This window comes from Spinacia oleracea, chromosome 2, assembly GCF_020520425.1.
Source record: "Spinacia oleracea cultivar Varoflay chromosome 2, BTI_SOV_V1, whole genome shotgun sequence".
Classification (NCBI taxonomy): domain Eukaryota; kingdom Viridiplantae; phylum Streptophyta; class Magnoliopsida; order Caryophyllales; family Amaranthaceae; genus Spinacia; species Spinacia oleracea.
Window position 1 is genome coordinate 11,741,605 of NC_079488.1, and position 24,983 is coordinate 11,766,587.

Below are 24,983 nucleotides of genomic sequence, written 5' to 3' on the forward strand. Positions count from 1 at the left end.
TAAGATCTTTGGAGTGTGTTTATTTTGTGATCTATTCCTTCTAGCTACAAGAGTAGTTCTACGCATCTTGCAATGAAGAACCATCAAGTCAGAAGACATATGATCTACCCAAGTTCAGTGAAGAAACTCTTTAACATAAACAAACAACCCTGTTTTATTGCTTCTTAGGCAATAAGTACTTTTACTTCAACTGTTTAGGTTGCTAATGATGCTTTGTTTGGATTTACTTATCTAAGCAGTTCACAGATATGTGGAAGACTTTCCAGTTGTATCTTAGAACATAGAAATTAATATTTAATTTCCCACGCAACAACTCATGGTCTCCAATCCATGTTGTCATTTCAAAACACGATGCTCTATAGCTCGTCCTTGCCAATGGTTAACTCCAAGGGAATCTTGCTTGATCCTTTGCCAGTGTTTATGCGTGTAGCATCAATATTTAGCATATCTTTATTTCCTTGAGTCAAGAACTAATCTTATGTACCTTTTCAAGTACCATAAGTTTTTCTTGATCTCAATCTAGTTGATCTTCACTTAGATCAATAGAGATTGGTATATGTTCGTCATGCCCAAAGTCATACGATACGTTTTTGGCGATCCTCATATTATATCATACATGATAAATTCTTTTGCAGAATAATTCCCAATTGAATTCTATTCATGTAACTTTAGCTTATCTAGTTTCAGTAGATACTAATTTCAACTAAATTCTTTGACATATAATATAGGTTAAGAATCTCATTTAGACTCTTTGATGTTTAACTTAGTAAATGCTTATACATAGTTCAAACATCCTTTACTTAGATTTATTCACATGGGTCGAATATCTCCAATGGAGACTTTCGTGTTTGATTTAGTAAATGCCATTACTTAATCTAAAACAATATTATAAGATATTTGTAAATAGATCTTAATACCCAATATGTACTAAGTTTTTCCATGGTCCATTATTGATGAATAATTTCAAATCTAAGTCATTAGCATTTGAATGTTATTTCACAATAGAGAGATATGTGTGTGATACACATAGGACCAAATAAGTTTTTATGTGCTCCCACTAAACTTCTTATACATCTATAAGAATCATGTATATTTTATGAAACTAAAATGCTTATTAGCTTCACTTAAAATACAGTTCCAATTCCCAATTGCTTGCTTAAATCTGTACTTAGATTTTATAAGCTAGCTTTCCTTTTCAAGCATTTATTTGTATCCACAAATTCTATGACATACCATGTACATATTATATTCCAACATTTGATTGAGGAATACGTTTTGTCATCCAATTGCCATATGTACCAATATGCAATCATTGCTTGAATTATAGACTTAAGCATTACGATTTTGCATGAGGTTTCAACACAATCCATGCCATGAATTTGCTTGTAACCTTTAGAAACTAATCTAGCTTTGTGTGTGAACACAATTCCATATTTGATGGTTTTTATCCTTAAAACAAACTTGCAACCAATAGGTGTGAAACTATTCTTGCAAATCAACAAAATTTCAATTTTGTCATCAAAACATTGAGTATGTTTTATGGCCTCTAACCATTTTAAAACATTTGAGTCTATATATGGCCTCTAACCATTTTAGGGAATCTGGGTTTCGTCATAGCTTTCTTACAAGTCACAAACTCATTAATCTACATGATAATAGTTTGACTGCAAGTTGTAGGTTTCTTCACTATTTAATAGAAGAATCTCATAGTTTCATTGACCTGATCTCTATGTTTCTTCACTATCTAATAGAAGAATCTCATAGTTTCAGTGACTTGAATTCTATGCCTACTTGGGTATAGAACATCAAACAATAGAATATCAATAGCCACTTGAAAGTCCTTTGAATATTATGTTCTCCTTGAAGCACTTGTAAAGTCTTCTAAGAGATGTCTATTCTTTAAAGCCACTTCTAAAGTCCTTAAAGAATAAGTTCGGATTTTCTGAAGCACTTCGAAAGGCCTCCGGAATGTCCGTTTATGTTTGTTGTTCGCCTCGAAAACTTTCGAGGTCTATTTTCTCCCACTTGTCATTTTGGAAACGAATCTCCAAAAGGACATCATTTCGAGCAAACAAACATTATGTTCTCAAAAATTCGTGGTAGAAACAATACCCTTGTGTCTCATTTGAATAAATCACAATGAAACATATATCTATACTTGGGCCTTAGTTTGTTGAATAACAAACACTAAGCTCCCACTGAGTTTAGCAACTCTCTAGATATATATTATCGAAAAGATATTCTGAAATTTCTTTTCTATAGCTTTGACGAATTTAGTTTAGTTTGGTGGTAGTTGAGCATTTTGTTTTAGAAATTAAAGGAAAAGTCTTTATGATCCATCATTGATCGAATCAAGTACTAATCGACTTCGATCATTCCAACTTAGATATGCCATATCTTATGGAGCTAGATTGTGAATTTTACTACACAATCATTGATGATCATTCTTGATTTAAGTAATCATCAACATGATCTAACCTAGATCTTTATGATTTCTTACCAAGTGGGATTTATACTTCTGAATCTTTGAACTAGCCAAACAGATTCAAACTTATATCACATTGAGTAAATAAACCTATATTCACTCAAATCTGTGTGAAAATAATAAAGTCATAAAACCTTTCTTCAGCTTTGAACTCTATTGTCTAGGCGTTCTAACAATAGTTCATATTCTTTGTTACTTTCAACAAGTAAGACTAGCTTGTCTTAAGTTGATCTAGAAATCAACCAACTTTCAAAAGTCCATTAAAATAGAGCTTGTGAATGTTAACTTGTTGACATGGTCTAAGCAACAATGCCAAAGATTAGTGGAACTCAAATCAAGGGGTTGATTTGAACCTAGTAAAGTTCTTTAAAGAGTTGTTTGTTTTAATCAAGCATATTGACTCAACCTGTAATTGACCATTTCATTCAAATAAACAAACAAACATTGTTTTTGTTTTTCTTGAATGTGAGTCTTTCTGTGTTTGAAAACAGAAATTTAGGTATGTTGATTATGGAACAAAATAGCCATTAAGTTCCAGCCTTTGAAAGGACTTAAAACAAACTAGATGACCCTACAACTAATGTAGCATTGCCATGCTTCATTTCCCACTTGTAGGTCATCAGTGTATCCTAGCTTCCATTGTTTGAGTTATTACCGAAGTAAGAACCTCAAGCGGTATATGATACCAAGGAAGTTTGATTGCTAGGTCACTTCTCTTTAAACATAAACTTATAGGTAGAAACGGAATCGTAAATTCCTTTCATTTGTTCCTTTGTTTTCCTATTTCTTGTACCCTTTCTTATAGTCTTAAGAATTGAATTCTTTAGTGTTGACTTTTATACTTTGCTAGACATGTCCAATGTCACCAACAAGGTTTTTACCATTTTAATTTATGTTGAATATTTTGCTTCAACTAGATGATCTTACCAGAAGCTTCTAAAGTTCTCTAAGCATCGATCTATTCGAATGTCTAGGGACTAGACTCATTCGAGAATTAAATGGACAAAGATATTAGGTTGTTAACCATTGGTAAAGCTGAGTGTTTAAACTCAATGCTTTATGATCTCAAAACTACATTGTATTTTGAATTCACAAGCACCAATCGGTTTGCCATTCGACTTTGAACCATAAAAGTCGATATAAGAAACTTACATTTTAAATTGCTCACTTTCTCTCATTTCCGTGAATCGTTCTTGGATTCATTACCAATCGAGGAAATTTACTGTTACCTTTCTAAAAGGATTTACCGCAGTGCAAGATATTTAATTATAAACAATAATTAAAACATTCATTGAAGTATGCAAAGTCTAAACATTTATCATGAATAATAACTTGAAAATGAAAGCAATCATGCAATTTAAACAAGTTATTAGCATTTTATTCGAATTTATTGTTCCGGAAGGTGTGAATAAAATGATTCCAAGATCCTAAAATCATTGAAGAACTAAGCACAGTTTGTCGACTTAATCCTAAAACATCTTAGGTAAGCAAAAGCCTTTTGCTAATAGTCTAGAAACTATTCTTGGTTGATAGGTACGTCTAAGAACTTATTAGGTAAACCTATCGATTTTGCCACGACATAAAAGGACTCCTTACTTATATCGTTGAGTTTCACCAAAACTAACATGTACTCACAATTATTTGTGTACCTTGCCCCTTTAGGACCAATAAGTAACACCTCGCTGAGCGAAAACTATTACTAGATTGATGTAAAGGATATCCAAGCAAGTGTATATTTTGGCATGGCACCTTTTAACTCAATTTTTAAGTTTGGAACTTAAGGCTCTTACTATGTTGGTTAGATTTTAAGTGAACTAAAATCCTTAATCATGCAACATAATCAAGCCACAATGTTATGCATAATTAAGACATATTTAAAGCAATAAATAACTTAAAGCATGCATAAGATAGATGTGATCTAGTATGGCCCGACTTCATCTTGAAGCTTTGACTTCAAAGTCCGTCTTGAAAATCTCCGTGGGAGGCACCATTTTCTTCAAATAGGATAAGCTATAACTAATTACAACTATTTGATGGTACGCAGACCATATTTGAATTGAAAAATAACTTTGGTACTTTAGACCAATTACATTCAAATTAATGGTGCGCAGACCATATTTTCTATCCTATTTGGGCCATACTAGTCACTTCATAACCTGCAAAACAGTACATATACAATATATACCATTCACCCATTCATTATCATGAATGGCCCATATAGCTGGTTAGTAAAACACATTATGCATCACGTAAACATTTGCAGCAATTAATCAAGGGCACCAATAATCTACCAATTATTCAGTCCTTATTAATTCTAATCAAGTTGTTTTAACCTTAAGGATTTGTAGACCTAATCAAGAGTTTATGACTAAAAGGGCTCCCACTTAAACCAATAAATTCGTATGCTTTACTAATTTTAAACATAAAAATGTATTTCTAGTCTAACCGGAAACATACAAATTTAATTAAAATTTAAAGCTCATATGAATTTATAATTGAATCCAAAAAGTTTAATTTAATTTCAGTCGTATTTAAATTAATTCATGATTTTAATTTTAGTAAAATAATTAGAATAAATAAAATTTATTATAATTACAATATTCAAAATTAAAATCCAAGAAAATAATTTAAATTATTAATTTTTAAAATTAATTACGTAAACTGAAAATTTCAAATTAAACATTCAAAACGATCTAATCGCAACGCAAACACCCTACGCATTGCACGCTCATGGGCCACTCGCACACAGCCATCGCTGGCCATGTGCGCGCAGCCCATGCACTCGTCGCATAGCTGCTGCATCTTCCTATCGCAAGCCATCGCACAAGTGGTGCTCGCTGCGCGCGCGCCAGCGCTCGACGCACGCGAGCCATCGCTCGCCAGCGCTTGCTGCGCGCGCTCCAGTGCTTGATGCACGCGAGCCATCGCTCGCTGTGTGCGAGCAATTGCGCGCGATCAACGCTGGGCGCAGCGCTCGTGGCACGCGAGCTTGCGCTCGCTGCGCGCGAGGCTGCGCGCGCTTGCGCGAGGCAGTGCGCGTTGTGGCGCAGCTCGCTTGCTGCCCACACGCGACTGCCATGCCTTGCCTTCGCCCATGCCCATTCTTCCATAGCTCGTGGCCCACGACACAAGGCAGGGCTGCTGCCTTGTGCTCGTGCACCATGTCCCTGCTCATTGCATTCGTGCCGCACGGGCGACGAGCTCCCTTGCTCGTCGTCGCATGCCCGCACTATACAACACCCCTTAAGGGTAACACGAAGCGTCCATTGCTTTGTGCGTGCAAGTTATATGAATGAATCGCATAAAATTTTAAAATTTATATTTAAAATTAATGACAAATTAATAAATAATATTAATTTCATAATTTTAGGGCGAAAAATCGAAAATTTATTATTCAATTGATTTCCGATTATCATGGATTCAAACCTAGGTCATAAAAATTTAAAATTTATCATAAATTTACAATTTTTATGGTGGTTTTTAATCATAGGTTTCTAATTAAATTATAATTAATTATGAAAATCAAATTAATTCTAAATTATTCTAATTTTCAACTAATTAATCATAATTACAAATTAGATTGCATAATTAACAAGGCTAGGCATTCAAACTTGTTAAACATATACAGTAGGTCAATCAAAAATTCAAGATTTATCAACAAGAATCGCAAATATTTAATTTAACATCTTAAATTTACGAAATTTTGCATTCGAAAAACTAAAACCTTCGAAAAGTCATAGTTAGGCTTCGAATTTGAGAATTCTGGGTTCGGCAGAAAAAAACTATTTTTGTCAAAATTTTAGAATGTCTTTTACATGCGGAATTGACACAAAAATCACTCGATTTGGATGAGTAACGAAGAAACTGCCGAAAAACTGCGTACGTATAATTAAATAAACGCAATTTGCAATTAATTAACAATTACGAAAATTAATCACCCCTTTTAATTCTTGCAAATTTGTAATATTTAACCATGTTCATGCAATTTAGATTATGAAAATAATAAGAGGCTCGTGATACCACTGTTAGGTTATGATACATATGACAATTCATAAATCATGCGGAAAAACCATTTAGCCAGGAATACATATTATTTACACATAATCATATAGCATAGTTTAGATGCATACTCTTTGTTGCGTGCCTTCCCTAGCTGCGCCCGAACCGAACAAGAACAAGTCTTTAGGACTCCAAGTGTCGTCCCTCCGTAGATAGTTCACAGCACGTCCGGATCCGCCTTAAGATTGACCAACTAGAATCGCCCTTAAGGTACTAAAGATTTTCGGCACTTATAGTCAAGAAATGTGTCTGAATTTTCTCTCAAAAACTCACTTTGAATACTTGAATAATCTATGAAAATATGTGACCCTAGGCACCTATTTATAGAGTTATGGAAAGGGTTTTGGAATCCTATTAGGATACTAATTTATTTAATTATAACCCTACTAGGATTCTAATTAAATAATCATTATCTAATAGTTTTAGGATTTAATCACACTTCGAATCCCGATTGCTTCAGGATTCCCGCACAAGCATTGCACGAGTACCGTACACCCGCGCAAGCCTTGCGTCCCACGCTAGGCGCACAGCGCTCGGCCCACTGCTGTGCTCTCGCGCGCGCGCCCAAGGCCTTGGCTGGGCCTGGCCTTGCGCTGGGCCTAGTCGAGGCTTGGCGTGCGATGGTGCGCGTTGGCTCGCTGGGCGACGGCCTGGCTTCGTGCTGGGCCTTCGTCTAGCGGGCCTCGTCCGATGCTAATTCGTACGATACGCTTCCGATTAAATTCCCGATTCCGGAATTCATTTCCGATACGAACAATATTTAATATTTCCGATTCCGGAATCAATTTCCGTTTCGAACAAATATTTAATATTTCCGTTTCCGGAATTATTTTCCGATTCCGATAATATTTCCGATTCTGACAATATTTCCGTTTCCGGCAATATTTCCGATTCTGGCAATATTTCCATTTCCGATAATATTTTCCGATACGTACCATGTTTCCGTTTCCGGCAACATCTACGACTTGGATAATATTTATATTTCCGATACGATCCATATTTCCGTTTCCGGCAATATCATCGTTTCCGGAGTATTCATTTCTTGCCTGTGACGATCTCAGCTCCCACTGAAACCAAGATCCGTCGATTCCGAATATCCATAGATGGAGTATTTAATGCTATTAAATACTTGATCCGTTTACGTACTATTTGTGTGACCCTACGGGTTCAGTCAAGAGTAAGCTGTGGATTAATATCATTAATTCCACTTGAACTGAAGCGGCCTCTAGCTAGGCATTCAGCTCACTTGATCTCACTGAATTATTAACTTGTTAATTAATACTGAACCGCATTTATTAGACTTAACATAGAATGCATACTTGGACCAAGGGCATTATTTCCTTCAGTAGTGTCTACATATCATTTGACCATGATATATCTCTCAAACCTGGAAAGAACCGAAAGGGTGCATGGCAGCCAAGAGACCGCCAGATCATGCTATCTGACAGCTATAAAAGCACCGGGAAGAATGGTACCTAAGACCAATCTGACCCGAGAAGTAAACGCGCCAACCAAGAAACGAAAAGGAGAGCTCAGTATGGAAAATTTCGACGATAGGCCTGTTTGCATCTCTAGGCCGGCATCGGATGGAGAAACGCGAGAAATTGAGTTGGTGAAAGGAGTCCCAGAAAAGACAGTGAGGATTGGGGCTGACATGGAATTAGATCAGCAGATCAATCTTATCGGTTTATTGCGAGAACACGCAGATGTTTTCGCCTTCTCAGCGGATGAAATGCCAGGAATAAGCCCAGATATAATAGTACACCGCCTGAATGTCGACAAGACAGTCAGGCCGGTAAAGCAAAAGAAGAGAAATTTCTCCAATGAGAAAAACATTGCAATAAAGGAAGAGGTGGAGAAACTGCTGGCAGCAGGGTTCATAGAAGCTTGTGATTACCCCGAATGGTTGGCCAACGTGGTCATGGTGAAAAAGCCAAACGGTAGTTGGCGAATGTGTGTAGACTTTACCAATCTGAATGGGGCGTGCCCTAAAGACTGCTATCCGTTGCCGCGAATAGACAGATTGGTAGACTCAACCAGTGGCCATGCTTTGTTGAGTTTCCTGGACGCTTTTTTGGGATATCACCAGATAAGCCTAGGTAAGGCCGATAGAAAGAAGGCCGCCTTCATCACAGACACAGGGGTATACAATTACAGAGCTATGCCATTTGGGTTGAAGAATGCAGGAGCCACCTACCAGAAGCTGGTAGACAGGGTATTTGCTTCCCAGAAAGGGAGAAACATAGAAGTATACGTGGATGATTCAATAGTGAAAAGCCGATTGGCTAGTGACCACATGGATGATTTGAGGGAAACGTTCGAAACACTAAGGAAGTTTAGGATGAAGCTAAACCCCAAAAAATGTGTGTTCGGAGTCCGATCAGGAAAGTTTTTGGGTTTCCTAGTAAGCGAAAGGGGAATCGATGCCTATCCAGACAAGGTGGAAGCGATCATGACTTTACCAGAGCCTGGCTGCATTAAAGACGTGCAAAAATTGACAGGAAGGATGGCTGCGTTGACTCGTTTCATCAGCAAATCAGCAGATAAGTCGTTGCCCTTCTTCAACGTACTAAAGCAAAACAAAAAATTCCAGTGGGGAGAAACAGAGCAAGCAGCGTTTGAAGCCGTAAAACGGCACTTGCAAACCTTACCCACAATAGCAAGGCTAGAGGAAGGAGACACACTGCAACTATACATATCTGCTTCTGAGCACACAGTAGCAGCGGTACTGATAGTAGAAAAGGATAAGACCCAGATGCCGGTGTACTTTGTCAGCCATATCCTACAAGAAGCAGAAAAAAGATATTCGTTGGTAGAAAAGCTGGGATTGGCAGTACTGATTGCAGCCAGAAAATTAAGACCCTACTTCGACGCACACGGCATCGAAGTTCTCACCAACTATCCACTGGAGAAGGCAATGCAAAAAATGGACACATCAGGTAGACTCCTGAAATGGGAAATTGAACTATCAGAGTTCCACATGAAATATCGACCCAGAACAGCTATAAAAGCGCAAGCGCTGTCTGACTTCATAGTTGAAACGTCATACCAGGAGGAGGAAGTAGAAGAGGAAAAGTGGAAAGTGGCAGTAGATGGCTCTGTTACCAAGTCAGAAGCAGGAGTTGGAGTAGTAATTACTTCGCCAGAAGGAGATCAGTTCGAATATGCTATTAAGTTCTCTTTCCAAGCATCGAACAACGAGGAAGAATACGAGGCTGCAATTGCTGGAATACAAATTTGCGTGACAGCTGGTGCCCATAAAGTCATACTCACTACCGACTCACAGTTAGTAGCCAACCAGTACTCAGGAGAGTACGAAGCAAAAGAAGAGTCTATGAAACGATATGCCGACAAGCTCAAACAATCAGTAGCCCAGTTAGCCAGTTTCGAAATAAGTTTAGTGCCTCGATCGGAAAACACACTAGCAGACTCCCTGTCAAAGCTAGCCAGCTCAAGTGTTTTGAGCAAAACAGTGATGATCGAGGTCATGCATCGAAGAAGCACAGAGATAGCGGGAAAGGAAGTCATGGTAATCACAAATCAACCAGAATGGTATGACACCATGTGGGCATACAAAAGAGACGGAACTCTGCCATTAGAAAATATTGAAGCACGAAAGCTGGTGAGGGACTCGTGTTGGTTCATAATCATCAGGGGTCAACTCTACAAACGGGGTTTCAGTGTGCCTCTGTTAAGATGCATATCAGCATACGAATCCGCTCGGCTTATAGAGGAAATGCACGAGGGAACGTGTGGGAATCATTTAGGAGGGAAAACCCTTGCGCTGGTATGTCAAAGGCAGGGATATTACTGGCCAACAATGTTAACTGAGGCTCAAGAGTATGTCAAGAAATGCGAAAAATGTCAAATGTTCTCGGCAGTCATCAATCGTCCAGCGAACGATCTCATGCCAATCTTAAACCCAATACCATTCGCCCAATGGGGAATGGACATACTGGGCCCATTCACGACGGCATCAGGTGGTCAAAAGTTTCTGATTGTGGCAGTGGATTATTTCACCAAATGGATAGAGGCAGAGCCAGTTGCAAAAATAACCGCGAATCAGATAAAGAAGTTCATGTGGAAGAATATAATCACCAGGTTTGGATTACCTACGGCAATCGTCATGGATCACGGGGTGCAGTTTGACTGCTCACTAGTACAAAGCTTCTTAGGCCTATACAACGTTAAATTTGCCTACTCATCTGTTTGTCATCCTCAAAGTAATGGACAGGCAGAAGCTGCAAACAAGCAAATACTGGCAGCAATGAGAAAGAAACTGGACGATTATAAAGCTGGCTGGGCTGACATTGTTCCAGAAATACTATGGGGCAACAGAACCACTATCAAGGAAGCAACGGGAGAGAGCCCTTTCCGTCTATGTTACGGATCAGAAGCAGTCATACCAGCAGAAGTGGGATTACCCACATTCAGGGTCCAGCATTACGCAGAGGATAAGAACGACCAGTTGTTAAGACAGGAGCTGGACCTTCTTCCAGAAGTTAGGCTCAGAGCAGAAATAAGGTCGGCAGCATACAAACAGCGTATCAGCAAGGCTTACAATAAAAGAGTGAAACACAGACAGCTGGAGGTAGGAGACTTGGTGTTACGGAGAACTGCAGCTACTGGTAAGGCGAAAGTGCAAGGAAAACTGACCCCAAACTGGGAAGGGCCATATCAGATATGGGAGGAGATCGTACCAGGAGCATTCAGGCTAATGGACATGGGTGGAGTAGCGCTAAAAAACTCATGGAACGCCAGTGTCCTTAGAAAGTTTTACGTATGAACCATCAACTGTAATCACTAACTCAAAAGGCCGGTAGAGCCACGCCCGTTATGGCCCATGAAATGAAATCGAGAAATTATAATCAAAACTTGGATTCAAACCCTTAAAGTAGGTCAGCAAGGCTCCTATCAGCTTGCTGACTCGGGGTGATACGATTCAAACCCTTAAAGTAGGTCAGCAAGGCTCCTATCAGCTTGCTGACTCGGGGTGATACGAATCAAACCCTTAAAGTAGGTCAGCAAGGCTACTATCAGCTTGCTGACTCGGGGTGATGTATGAGCAAAATTCGGATTCAAACCCTTAAAGTAGGTCAGCAAGGCTCCTATCAGCTTGCTGACTCGGGGTGATACGAATCAAACCCTTAAAGTAGGTCAGCAAGGCTACTATCAGCTCGCTGACTCGGGGTGATGTATGAGCAAAATTCGGATTCAAACCCTTAAAGTAGGTCAGCAAGGCTCCTATCAGCTTGCTGACTCGGGGTGATACGAATCAAACCCTTAAAGTAGGTCAGCAAGGCTACTATCAGCTCGCTGACTCGGGGTGATGTATGAGCAAAATCCGGATTCAAACCCTTAAAGTAGGTCAGCAAGGCTCCTATCAGCTTGCTGACTCGGGGTGATACGAATCAAACCCTTAAAGTAGGTCAGCAAGGCTACTATCAGCTCGCTGACTCGGGGTGATGTATGAGCAAAATTCGGATTCAAACCCTTAAAGTAAGTCAGCAAGGCTACTATCAGCTTGCTGACCCGGATCCAGCAGATTAATAAATTAAAGAATAAAATAACAGCGCAAGAATATGAACATAAAACACCATCTGATAGCATAAATTCGACAGCCAACACCAAGACTAAATTTCGTTAGCTGTTAAAACGGCACAGGATAAGTTTAATAAAGTTTACAAAAACGGGCTTAAAATGATCTAAGGAAAAGGTGCCACAAACAGCTGGTAACAAAAGTGCGTTTAGAAAAAAGAGACTAATCACGATAAGCAAAAACGCCAGATGAACCGCAGGAGGATACCGGTGATGACTGCCCGCATCTTCAACCTTGTGGATGATCCGTCTGGTTGGTGCTGGAAGATAGGATGGCAGGATCCAGATAATCTTCTTCTTTCAACTCAATGGGAGGAAGAGTCAAGGGATCAGCATTCTGAATGATCTCCTCAGGAATGATCTGTGACTCCCAACCGGTTGGTACCTTGTGCTTTTCCTCCACCAGAAAAGCGTACTCAATATCCTCATAGTCCTCCTTGGTAAGGCCAATACCATGAACACCACAACGGTGGGCAGCAAACCAGCCACCGTTATGACTATCCGTGATACGTTTACTATAAGTCTGGGACCGAGAAAATCGCAAGGCGCCATCCCGAGCACCGGTCTTGTAAGCAGCTTTGGCCTTCTCATCCGCCTCCAGCAACTTCTCAGACAGCTCTTTGTTCTTAGTCTCCGCTGCCTCCAACTTATTCGCAACATTCTCCAACTCTTTGTTGCGTTGCTTCACCCTTTTCAGCTCAGAAGATTTCTGGTCCAGATCATGTTTGGCGTCATTCACCTGCTTCTCCAGATCAGCCTGCCTTTTCTGGAGGTCTTCATTCTGCTCCTGGTAGCAGAGGTACAGCTTCACAAGCTCCACTGCCGAGTTGCATGCCTACAAAAGACAGTTCCTTAAAAGCAGCAAAAAATACAAAACATAAGACCAAAACATACTATAAAAATGAATACTGACTACATACCTTGAGCATATCATTCATATGTTGGGCAGCCGGAGCGTCGACCTCAGCAGCAGGATTGTCACGAGGGGTGGCCAAATTTTTCAAAGTCCTCCAACCCATGCAACCACCTCCTTTGCAGTCATCAGTAAGCACTGACTCGCCGCGAAGAAGGTCAATCTCCGGTTTCCAAGGCTCGTTAGGCTCACCAGGAGGAACCTCAAAATACTTCATCTTCCTCGGGGTCAGCGGTACCGGAGTCTTTTCAATCCACTCCCCAGGACGAACAAAAACACCCATATTCAAGCCAGAGCTGGTACCAGCACTCTGACCAGGACGGATGTACCCAGAAGAGGTATGCACAAAGGGAGGAGGCAGGACAGGAGGAGTCTTCTGGCCCATACCAGCAGCATCAGTATCGTTCACCTCCTGCTCCTGATTCTGACGACTCGGGGTCATCAAATCTACAACCATCATCTCAGGCTGAGCATTCGTCTCAACATTACCAGCAGCATCATCCCCTTGTCCAGCAACATTGATCTCTGCACCCAACCCAAGCTCCTTCTCAGGAGTTTTGTCTCGAGGCTTTTCAGAGTCAGGTTGCGCAGACTCGTTATGGCGAGACCGAGTAGATCGATTAAAAGGATGATTACGATCACGGGGACGCCTACCAGCTAAAGTAGCCCCACGACCACAGTCCAAACTCTTAAAACCCCCCGCCATTTCAGAAATACCGGCAGTGGATGTCGTACCAAAAGTTTTGGGAGGAATGACTTCAACAGTCCAACCGCCGGTAGAAGCAACAATTGGTTCGCGAATAGTAAGAGGTTTGGGTGCAGGAAGGGAACTTAACCTTTTGGTTTTCTTGGCAGGGGACGCACTAACAGGCTCCTCCCGAGATGAACCGCGTTTCTTGTTTGCCTTTGTTGCGTAGCTGGACAAAGTAGAAAATACGCCTTTCGGGTTTGGAGGATTGTTGGTAGTAGGACGACCGTCTGTGCCCAACCCAAGAATACCAAAATCAAGAGTGTGTAGACCTGGTAAGAAGCAAAAATAAAATAGTCAAACACAGACAGCAAAAACAAAACAGCAAAGTATACTTAAACAATATAGAAGGGGGATATAGCTATCAGCCCCACGACCATACCAAGAGTATGGGTGTGGCACAAGCCAACTGCAGACAACGGCCCATTTGCCAGAATATATTTGGCAGGAGGCAACCAATATTTGGGAACCGTCACAGACTTCTGCAAACCAACATCAACATGTAAACAAGACACAAACTGATGCGCCCTTTTTTCCCGGAAACCCAGCTCCCGAATAGGGTAATGGTTCATATGAGGACGGGGGACATGAAAGCGAGTCCGAATGGGGAAGTCAGACGGCACTCTCAACCAGTAGAACTTCTTCTCCCAATCTTTACAACTTGACAGCTTGGGGTTGACAGTCATTTTGCTTGCCTTGGTATAAAAAGACCACCACCCCGATTTCTGCTTATACTTTTTCAACCAGATCAATCGCCTAAACAAGTTAATAGTTTGGGGCCATTGCTTAAAAGACAGCAACCAGGTAAAGGCCACCACATTCCTTACTACCTGAGGCGTTACTTGCGCCAAGCATACGTTCCATGCCCGAAAAACTTTCACGATAAAAGGATGTAGAGGAAATCGGAGGCCAAAGTCGATATGATGGGCATATACACCAACGTGACCGGGAGGACAATCCAGCATCACACTCCCCTCATCAGGTACCACAAGACGGTAACCTGTAGGCAACTTCAGGTACTCTTTTGCCCAACGCGGATGATTGTCCCTGACAGCCCTATCACGAAAGCTGGTAAGCAGCTTAACTTTACCAACAGCACTACCCGCAGGAGGGGGGCACTCAACCCTGAACCTCATCTCCTCTGTATCAGAATCCGGTTCCTCATCCAAATCTCCTTCCCTCACAACCTGCTCACAGAGAGAGGTAACATCCTCACCATCGTCCCACAACAAGTTCAAATCATCATCAGACTCTAAAACTGAGTCCCCAATATCCTCATCCTCTTCCCCATCACTACCAGCAGAATCATCAGCATCGTGGGCACGACTGCTAACTTCGCCACCATCCATTTGACGGCTCCCACCAGCCACATTCTCCAAGTGAGCACCCTTAACGACATCCTGGTTAAAAGACACAACAACATTGCCAAAATTAGTGCCGTAATCACCATATCCTTTACCGGCAGGGTCCAAAAATTGCGTCCAGGATCGCAATTCATAGCCAAGGGAAATAGAAGGGAAATCCACTGCCGGAAGTGTTTCGGAATTATCTAGTATGTTCAAATCACGACGAATGTCAGCCCGTACCTGATTCCGCACATGAGCGCGTAATTCAAAGGCAGCATCCCGGTAAGAAGGCTCAAAGTAGTCCGAGGTAGACGGTCGGTCGTCATCCTCAACGTTAACATCCTCGGACGCGGAGGCGAGATCAGCATCATCATACCCAACCCCACTCAATTCGTTCTCACTATCCAACTCACTCGACATTTCAAACTAAAAAAAAAAAACAGCACAAATGGTACTCGAAGGGAGGAAGCAAAAAGAAGTAAGAATATACCTTCAAAACGCAGCAGGTATATCGCAGCCCAGAACCGGAAAAACACACCTCCACAGAAATCTACCTTGTCCGAAGCAAGTAAAGCGGCAAAGGAACGAAATTATACACTTAGGTCTTTTGCAATTCCAGAAAAAGGGAAGAAATTTTCACAGAAGAAGAGAGAGGGTTTGAAAAGGCAAGAATGGAAAAGTTTGCTAAGAATGTGAAGGAAAAGCTAAATAGTCAAAACAGAAATGCGGGTGATTTGACAGTTAAAAGAAGTTAAAAAGGCAAAACAAATCTCAGCCGTGGAAATAATGTAACCGTACGACACGTGTTACCCAAGGCACAGATGAGCGACACGTGTAGCAATTTTGAGCGGTACAAATTCAAAAACCTTTTCAAATTCTAAATCTATAAAAAGTCTCAAGGGGGCTAGTCAGCACCAAAAGTCCCAAGGGGGCTAGTCAGCACCAAAAGTCCCAAGGGGGCTAGTCAGCACCAAAAGTCCCAAGGGGGCTAGTCAACATCAAAAGTCTCAAGGGGGCTAGTCAGCACCAAAAGTCCCAAGGGGGCTAGTCAGCACCACAAGTTTCAAAGGGGCTAATCAGCGTCGCAAATCTAAAGGATATTCTTTGAGAAAGCCCTCGTTGCCCTCCTTTTTCTTTAAGCAGCGTACTTTCACAAAAGTTCAGGCAGCATTCATTATGAGGGGGCTAGTCAACATTCGAAGCATAATCAACACGCCTGAACATTTCGCAAAAATACGCGGTCTAGGGGGCTAGTTGTAGGGGGAGATTCCTCTTTTCAGAGCAAGCACGTCAGTCCAGCCCGATGTGCTTACTCTGAGGGGGCTAGTTGTACGGGTGTGCTACCAGGATGCCGGTATCAACCCTTTCCAGTAAGGATCTACAGGCAAAATATTCCTACCAGCAGTCTTATTTCTTACCAGCATCCCTAAGAAGCTGGTAGGAGGACGGCACGTGGGAAACCAAGGAGTCAACGGGTCGCTATCAATCGGGTAGGACCCTTATTAATCCGTACACCCGACCCGCGCCTATATATATGGGCATCATTTATTACAAAAGGTACGCAATCCCCATCATTAACACCTAATACTCAACATTCACCCAACATTCTATCTGACTTTAGCATCGGAGGGGGGATCCTCGAATCACCCTCGAGGCTAGTTCATCTTTGTTACCTGTGCAGGAATTCATCTAGATATCGGCACCTCATAATCTGGAAGACCTCTCCAACCGTTCCCAATCCATACCGGAACACTTATAATTGATACAGTCTCATAGCAAGTATATATATGTGTCTCAGAAATAATATAATCTCAAAATTCTCTCAACCCTGAAGTTTGCGGTCCTATGCTGCTTGTAAATCGTTTTATCGCTATTCAAATGTTTTCTCGTCAGTGGCATCAATTAAGATTTTGTAGGTCCAATTTGTTTGCATGTTATTGATATAGTATCCCTTCAAAGACCACAAAGTAAGATGCTTCATTTAAACTGATATGCTTTGTGTTGTATCTATGTCGTAGTGATCATTTTATTTCTTTCCTTGTAGGCATTATCTCATTGTTTCAGCAGTGACAAATTCGTTGGTCAATCTTGTTGGTGTTTGGTTCTTTAGGAACTATGCTCGAAGAAATCTTGGTAAGTTTACCATCCTTTTTCAGTTGTCTTCTGTTTCTTTTCTTTTCCGTGTCAGATTTTTGTTTCTGGTATTTTCTTTGTCAGATTCTTGTCTTTAGAGGAATCCAGAAAGTTCCATATTTGTCAAAAGTAAGATATTTTGAGATAAAGTTTGGAACATCATGCATGGCAACCAAGGTTTGATTAGCCATGTTTGTTCATAGCCTATAAATAGAGCAATCCATTCTTCATTTCCTTCTTTATCTTGATTTAATGAAAAGTAGTTTCCTTTCCATGACTACCAAAAGTTGTGAAATGCGAATGATGATTACCGGTTTGATGAGAGAGATGAATTTCTGGATAAAACATAACAGCACAATGCCTCTAAGAGGCTGAGGCTGATGCGAAGCTGGCTAAGAGTTGTTGGACTTGCATAACTGCTCCCATGTGATAATTGAGGAGAGATTCCAATTAACCCTAATCTCTAACGCGATGACTGCTTGCTGCTCACAAGTCTCAAGAGTCTCAAGAGTCTCAAGAAGAAACAAGTACTAATTGTTTATTTTGAGGATTTAGTCCATTATAAACGAAAAGCAAATACACGGAGTATTAATTGATATTTCAGCTCTATTGGAAGAACACTATGTTTAGAATACCAAGGTTTGATTAGCCATGTGTTGTTCCATAATTTTTTCTGTTCTTTGAACTGTTCCATTGAGTGTTTACTCTCTTTAACATAACCTTTTTACTTTTCTTGGTCAACTTTCGTGAAGTCGTGGACGGTTCCTTATCGTTCATGTTAGCTGTAATAGCCTATAGTCTAACCCTGGATTAACGGGATACCACACAAGGAACCATCCTTTAAGTCATTACAAAACATGATATGTTTGAAGGTACTTGACCACAATAACATAGATAATACAAGACTTACAACCCATTCCTTCAGCCAAAATACATTACTTGTCTACATACGTAAGACCAGCTAACCACGAAACCCAAGATACTACTTAATTACATTATTCATCACACAATATATACATTAAGCAAAAGAACCACCATCGGTCTACCTGCACGATCCACAAGGGTCTGCCCCCACCAGGACAGGTTCAAAAACAAAACACACAGTCAGCACAAAGCTGAGTACACATCAGTTTGAAATAGGGAATAATGTGGAACATAATAATAAAAGAGAAGAAAAATGGAAACAAAATAGTCACCTTATATGCAAAACAAACTATCGATTTCAGAATCAAATGTTTACAACACTTTTTTATAAAAAAAAAAAACTTGGTTTAAAGAAGTTCTTCAAAGGGTTGCCTTAAGGGAAAGTGAACACGAATAGGGAGGGATTATTCAACCAACTGTACCTAGACCAGTGGGGCCGTCGCCTCCTCTTTAAACTTACGCTTGCAAGACTTTACTAGGACATGTCCCTAATTACGGGTCTATCCCGCCTCTACGAGTCTACTTTTGTAGCACTGATCGCTTTACGGCCAAGCCGCTTTAACGGGTCTATCCCGTTGAACTACGAGTCCACCATTGTGGCACTCGCTTTAAATGTTTTTCATCACTGTGATACACGGCTACTTCCCTAGACCAAAAGGTTTTAGCTATTTAATTATGTAAAGTTGGTTTGATTCAAGACAAATCATGGCTTCACACCCTAGTACTTTTAGAAAGAAAACTCAAATCAGAGTTTTACTTAAGTCAAAATTTGAAGATTCACTTAACAACTTGATTTTTGTTTCTAAAGCAATGTGGTTGGGTAGTAACCCACCCAAACACTTCTTTAACTTATTTGAAAAGATATTATTTAAAATAATCTTTAATAGTTGTCATTGCCTTAGTTCAACATCGTGGTTGACCATAGGAGTTAGTCTTAAGAAAAATCAATTCAAATCACAAATATTTCAAAATAAATTTTTTGGAAACCGGTAGTAAGAAATTTAGTGAGGCTTAACTTTTGTGTTAACACCTTATCGTTTATAGTTGAAATCCCTTGGGTGAAATCTAATGAATCCATGTGAACATCGTAAGAATTTAATTCCTTGACAAATTGATTTTAGAAATTTAAAAGTAATTTTCTCTTAAACACGCTTTCAATAAGGATTTCGGTTTCAATTTAAATGCTTATAAAGGCCTAATAGTTGAACTTTTCTAAAACCAAATTAGTAAACACCCTTATTCTACTGAAATTTATGATTAAAAAAGGGGAATAATGTGATTTCAGAATTAGTTTTCTATTTGGTTGTTTAAGCAAGTCACACAAGAATTTATTAATGGAAAGCCCAACTAGATTAAATTTTGAAAACATGCAACTTAAGAAATGCAATCTTCCTCACAAAACCAAGGGGCTATTACTCTTTTCATACAATCAGAAATCTCAAGTTACCATTCACAACAACAAATCACCACAAAAAGATAGAAATTCATCACCAAAACCCTTAATCACCAAGATATTAAACTAAGGCAATTCTTGTTTGGAAAAATCCATACTTTCATAACATGCAAACATTCTAAAACATTTTTGATATCAAATACAACAAGAAAACATGGTTATTAAACATTCACAAGCCCCACAACTCTTTAATTCGACCAAGAATTAAAATCCATCCATAAATCTCAATTTCATTGTTTTTTCAAAATTCCAGTTCTGAGTGTGTACCTTACAACAGAGATTTTGTGGACCTAAACTCCTCTTTTTCCCACGAAATTTTACACCAAGATGCACCTCATATCAATGAACAAAAATCATCAAGAAGTCAGTCCAAGATCTCCAACGCATTTTTATTTATAACCTCAAATAGTGACTGAGTTCCAGATTTACCTGATTAAAATTTTGCCTCTAATTCTCCAAGTTCCCAAGATTTTTCCTACGAATATCTTGCTACCCACTCTGTAATAAACATCAAATATTAGTTTGATAAACTTGCATGCAAGAAAAGAGAAGAGGAAAACGGAGGAGAAGAGAAATGGTAGCTCAGCTACCTTCGCTGGTTTTGGGCGAGTAGAAGAGAGAGAAAGAAAGGTTCTGGGCAAGTGGTAAATGAATTATAAATGGGTGGAGGTTACTATGATACTGAGGTATGTTCCTTGGGGATGCAAAATGTCAAAAAGCCCCTTATTTGGATGAGTTTAAGAGGGTTAAAAGGATCTCTCACTATGATCTTGCTGACCAGATTTTCCACTTGTTCCTAGGCATGGTTAAAAGCTCTCTTCTAAATTTAACTTAATCTATTCCCAAAAATAATGCTTAATAATTAACTATACCAAGTATATGGTCCAATTTCACAGTCAAAACTCCTCTCAAATAAATAATTCCTTCATCCGAGGTTGCAGAAAACACTACGTGATAACTTATACTGTAATTAAATTAACTACTTGTTTTAATAGTTACTTAACTAGTATATATGGATTTATATATATATATATATATATATATATATATATATATATATATATATATAGATTTACACTCAAATGAGAAGGGAGCTTAAAATGAGAAGAATGAGAAGCAATCTCATGCGTTCAATGTAATTAGATCTGACAGCTCAAATGCTCCAACTTTCGCGTTTTAATAATGGCAAAATCGTAAATATTGGAAAGAAATATGAGCAAATATTTCCGCTCTCCCGATTTCCAGAAATTTGCTCCATTCTCTCTCTCCTCGTGCTTCACTTTCAAGAGCTCCTCCATTTTCTCTCTCCATCTCCTTCGTGATTCTCTCTCCTCCATTTTCACTCTCCCTTCGTGATTCTCTCGCCACCGCCACCGCCACCGCCACCGCCACCGTCACCGTGTCCTCACCTGCTCCAACCACGGTGCCGCCACCATCTCTACGCTGCCATCATCTATGCGTTGTCTCCTTTATTGCAACTGGTGAGTGATTCTTTGCTGATTTATGAAATTGTAGGGTTATATTTTGAGTTTTATTACAATTTTGTTGAAATTTAATGTTCACTTCATGATTTATTAGTTAAATTGTTCTTTCTTTCTCTGATTGTTTCTTGAAATTGTAGATAATGAGATAATTTAGGTCGAATTGTGTTTAATTTTCTGCGAATTTTGGTGCAATTAAGTAGTGTTGTGATTGATGTTTGCAGTATGTCGAATCTTGGTGCAATTAACTCAAATTGGATAGTAAATTCAAAGCTTTTTTTTATGTGTTTATGATTATGAAGATTTATGATTTTCTTATTCAGTTCAATTTTATTGGTCACAGTTCATGGGATTGCAGAATAATTCGAGAAAGGAAGGACCTGAGCAGGAGACTAATTTCTCAGAGAATTTAAGTTGGAAATATTTTGCAGCATGTAATACTTGAGTGGGATTGTTCTTCTTATTAGCTTATAATATATACACATGGATCCTTTGGTGGTTCTTAGACACTTCACACAGTTGCTTGATTTTACAAGGAGATTTTGTTTGAAATTTTTGTCACTAGAATCTTTTGTTTGAAATTTTACAAGATGAAATGCATCGGTTACTAGAATCTTTGGATTGACAGATCAAGATGAATGTATTAGTTACTAGAATCTTTTTTTAGTGCCTAAGTCTCTGCCTGCTACACTGTTAGTATTGTTAGTTTGTACTGATAGACTACACTGTCATGGTTCCTACTAAACTTTCGCGTTGATGAAATCAGTAAGAAATTATAAACTTGAGAACTACATTTTACAGTTGTTCAGAAAGGGTTTTAGCTATAATACTCTTTTACAGGACAAGCAGAGATTTTGTCATGCCTTTCACCATTAGATTAATCCACACAGGCAGAACATTTTAGATTTTGTAGATTTTTGATTGATTGAAATTTATTTTACATAGTCATAGTAGTTTTATTAAACTTGATTGAACTTGTTTGGAAGTTATTGAACTCGATTGAAACTTATCTGAACTTATCCAAACTAATCTCAACTAACCTAAACTAATTACTAGATCTTAAACTGATTTTATTAAGATTAAAAGGACCGACGTACCCTCAACAAAGCATTGTAGACAAATTAATGTAAGAAATATAAAGCTTGACTTAGGCTGCGTTCTTTTCCCGAAAGTTCATGAGCTATTAGACTGGTTGGATATGGCCGAAATTTACTGAAATTTCTCATATCTTATCAATTGGATCTTGTAAGACTTGATCCTACATGATTGAAAAATAGTAAACTAGGATCTATCTTGCATTATAGAATTGGCTAATCAAACTGATCGGCTTCTTACTTCTGATTTGTACTGAACTAGGATCTTATTCGAACACCTTCACTGCATTTATAGTGGAAAGTGTATGCACATACATCACCCAACCGTACTGTAGATGCGAGCTTCGTGCATTTGGCTGTTTGGGTTATGTAGTTATTGTTTGTTTTGCACTGAATTGTAACAAGTCCTCGAAGTATTCTACTTCTTATGTGACTTCCTGACAGTGGCTAATTGAATTCACTCAAATGTTCAATGTGCATAGGTAGGAATCAAAAGGTTGAAATAGATCATGAGTCATGTTAAAGTTTGCTGGCAGTTTTAGCTTTTCTACCTGTTTTTCCTTTTCCAAACCACATTTGTGTATTCCCTTTTCTAGTCACAGCTATCTGTAAGCATTGATCATTGATTTGTTGATATGAATTACCGTGACACCATGTTTCTCTAACATGGCTGCTTCGAGTTCATCAGGACAGAATCTGTATTTAGCTTATCATGCATTATGTTCAAAGCAGATTGCAGACTAGTTTTCTAACAGTTCTGTTATGTAGCAGGCTGGGTTTTAGCTGCTTAGATTCACTCATTCATCAGGATCTTGATTTTATGACTGACTTTTACCAAATCTCTCATGTTTTGTTTCAGATTTAAGAAGATCTGCACCCACCCTTGCATCAAAATTTGGATACACACCTATTGCTCTAATACCACTGGTAAAAAATATCCTACCTAATGAGGCTCAGAAACCCAGTGCTTTGATGCAGAAACTGCCACCAGTGGCACCAAGAGTTTTCTTATTCAAGAAGAAAAAGATTAAGAAGTTGGTTGGCATCTATGCTGATTGGATTGATGAGGAATCCTTCTTGCCCGTTTGGCTAGTGAGTATCAGCAATGAATTCTGGATTAGGGATTGTGACATGGGTACTTCTTTTGGCTAGTGAATGAGGGTTCTGTATTAGATATCCTAGAATTAGATAAATTCAAGAATCGATTTGAGTTGATTTCATTGAATCTGTGATTTGTTTTTTTTCCTTTCATGAATATCCAAGTAGTTTATAAGTGTTGAGTTTGGTTATATTTGCGATTCTCTTGCTTCTGGTTCATTATTCTCCTGGTTTTGGCTGATGTAGTTTGTATTTTGAGTATTAACAATATCTTTGATTCTCACAGGTTGTTGTAACTCTCACAGGTTGATGTTGTAACTCTCACAGGTTGATGTTGTAACTCTCACAGGTTGATGTTGTGATTCTTAGTGATGAAGAAGACAATATTGGTATTCCTGATCCTTTCAAAGCGTCATCTCTAGCTGCACTCAATGCTAGGTTCAGTAGGCTTAGTTTAGTAGGCTCAAGGAAGTGAGGGTGATAAGACCTTCGTTGAAGATTTAGAGAAGCAAGCCCCACAAGAGAAAGCTAGGAAGCAAGGCGGTTTGCAGGGACAGGTGAAATAATCTGTGAAGACCAAGCATCCCCAACTACACTATGAATCAAAATTGTACATGCTGCTTCAAGGAGGAAGTAAGTACTGCAGCACCAAAGTTGGAAAAACTGTGATTTGACTTCCTTTGTGTTCTGTTTTGTGAAGTTCTGAAAAAAAAATCTGATTGCATTCACAGGTTGATAGTTCTCGTACCTAATTGGATTCCAGGTTTGGCTGGTCTATTGAAGCAGCAACAAGGGCATGGCAGATTGCATTGGCAGCCATGATCTAGATAGAAAGAGGAGAAATCTAGGTCAGCTAATTAATTATTTGGCAAGAGTTGACCTGCGTTGACTTCGTGAAATATGTTGATGTTGGTCTGTTATTGCTATTAGCTCAACTTTTCGAATTGTTTTGATTTACTTTTTTTTTTTGGTTTTTGCTTTACTTTTGTTGATTCTATTTAAAAACACTAGCCTACTAGCTCAATAGGTAGAGCATTGTGCAAATGCACAAGATGTGGGTTCGAATCCCACGTAGGTTAATCTTTACTTTTGCTCATCGTGTCTAAATGAGCAAATATTTTAAAATTTCAGATTACTTAACATTCAAAAAATTTGCTCATTTTTTATCGTTTACACAAATGAGCAAATATTTTTGCTCATTTCTTATACTTTACTCAAATGAGCAAATATTTGCAAATATTTTTGCTCATTTTTTATAGTTTACGCAAATGAGCAAATATTTTTGCTCATTTCATATACTTCACACAAATGAGCAAATATTTTTGCTCATTTATAAAATTTTAAAGTTCGGGTTTGTTAATATTCAATTCTTTTGCTCATCGTGTCTAAATGAGCAAATATTTTAAAATTTCAGATTACTTAACATTCAAAAAATTTGCTCATTTTTTATCGTTTACACAAATGAGCAAATATTTTTGCTCATTTCTTATACTTTACTCAAATGAGCAAATATTTTTGCTCATTTCTTATAGTTTACACAAATGAGCAAATATTTTTGCTCATTTTTTATAGTTTACACAAATGAGCAAAAATATTTTTGCTCATTTTTAAAATTTTAAAGTTTGGATTTGTTAATATTCTAAACTTTTGC

General features: G+C 39.0%; 1 protein-coding gene and 1 long non-coding RNA gene across 10 annotated transcripts in view; one reads left to right on the plus strand and one right to left on the minus strand.

Moving 5' to 3' along the window:
• Nucleotides 1–24,342, plus strand: part of LOC110797679 (uncharacterized) — a 54,581-nt gene extending 30,239 nt beyond the window's left edge. For 3 of the 8 annotated variants that reach the window (XM_056836498.1, XM_056836497.1, XM_056836496.1), the window contains 5 exons: nt 17,194–17,282; nt 21,484–21,574; nt 23,094–23,326; nt 23,682–23,965; nt 24,064–24,342. In XM_056836498.1, the coding sequence (XP_056692476.1) occupies nt 17,265–17,282; nt 21,484–21,574; nt 23,094–23,326; nt 23,682–23,807 (468 nt within the window). In that variant the 5' untranslated portion in view covers nt 17,194–17,264 and the 3' untranslated portion in view covers nt 23,808–23,965; nt 24,064–24,342. Of the gene's footprint in view, nt 1–17,193; nt 17,283–21,483; nt 21,575–23,093; nt 23,370–23,618; nt 23,966–24,063 lie in introns of all 8 variants that reach the window. The other 5 variants (XM_056836499.1, XM_056836500.1, XM_056836503.1 and 2 more) reach the window with 5 other exon arrangements.
• On the minus strand, nt 18,104–20,617 carry LOC130467754 (uncharacterized). Of its 2 annotated transcripts, XR_008927489.1 has the most exons (3): nt 20,250–20,617; nt 19,927–20,157; nt 18,104–18,347 (listed from the first exon to the last, which is right to left on the minus strand). It is a non-coding gene; the product is annotated as an uncharacterized lncRNA (long non-coding RNA). The 2 variants fall into 2 exon arrangements; XR_008927488.1 differs by having other exon boundaries at nt 19,927–20,617.
• Nucleotides 24,343–24,983: the final 641 nt, after the last annotated feature.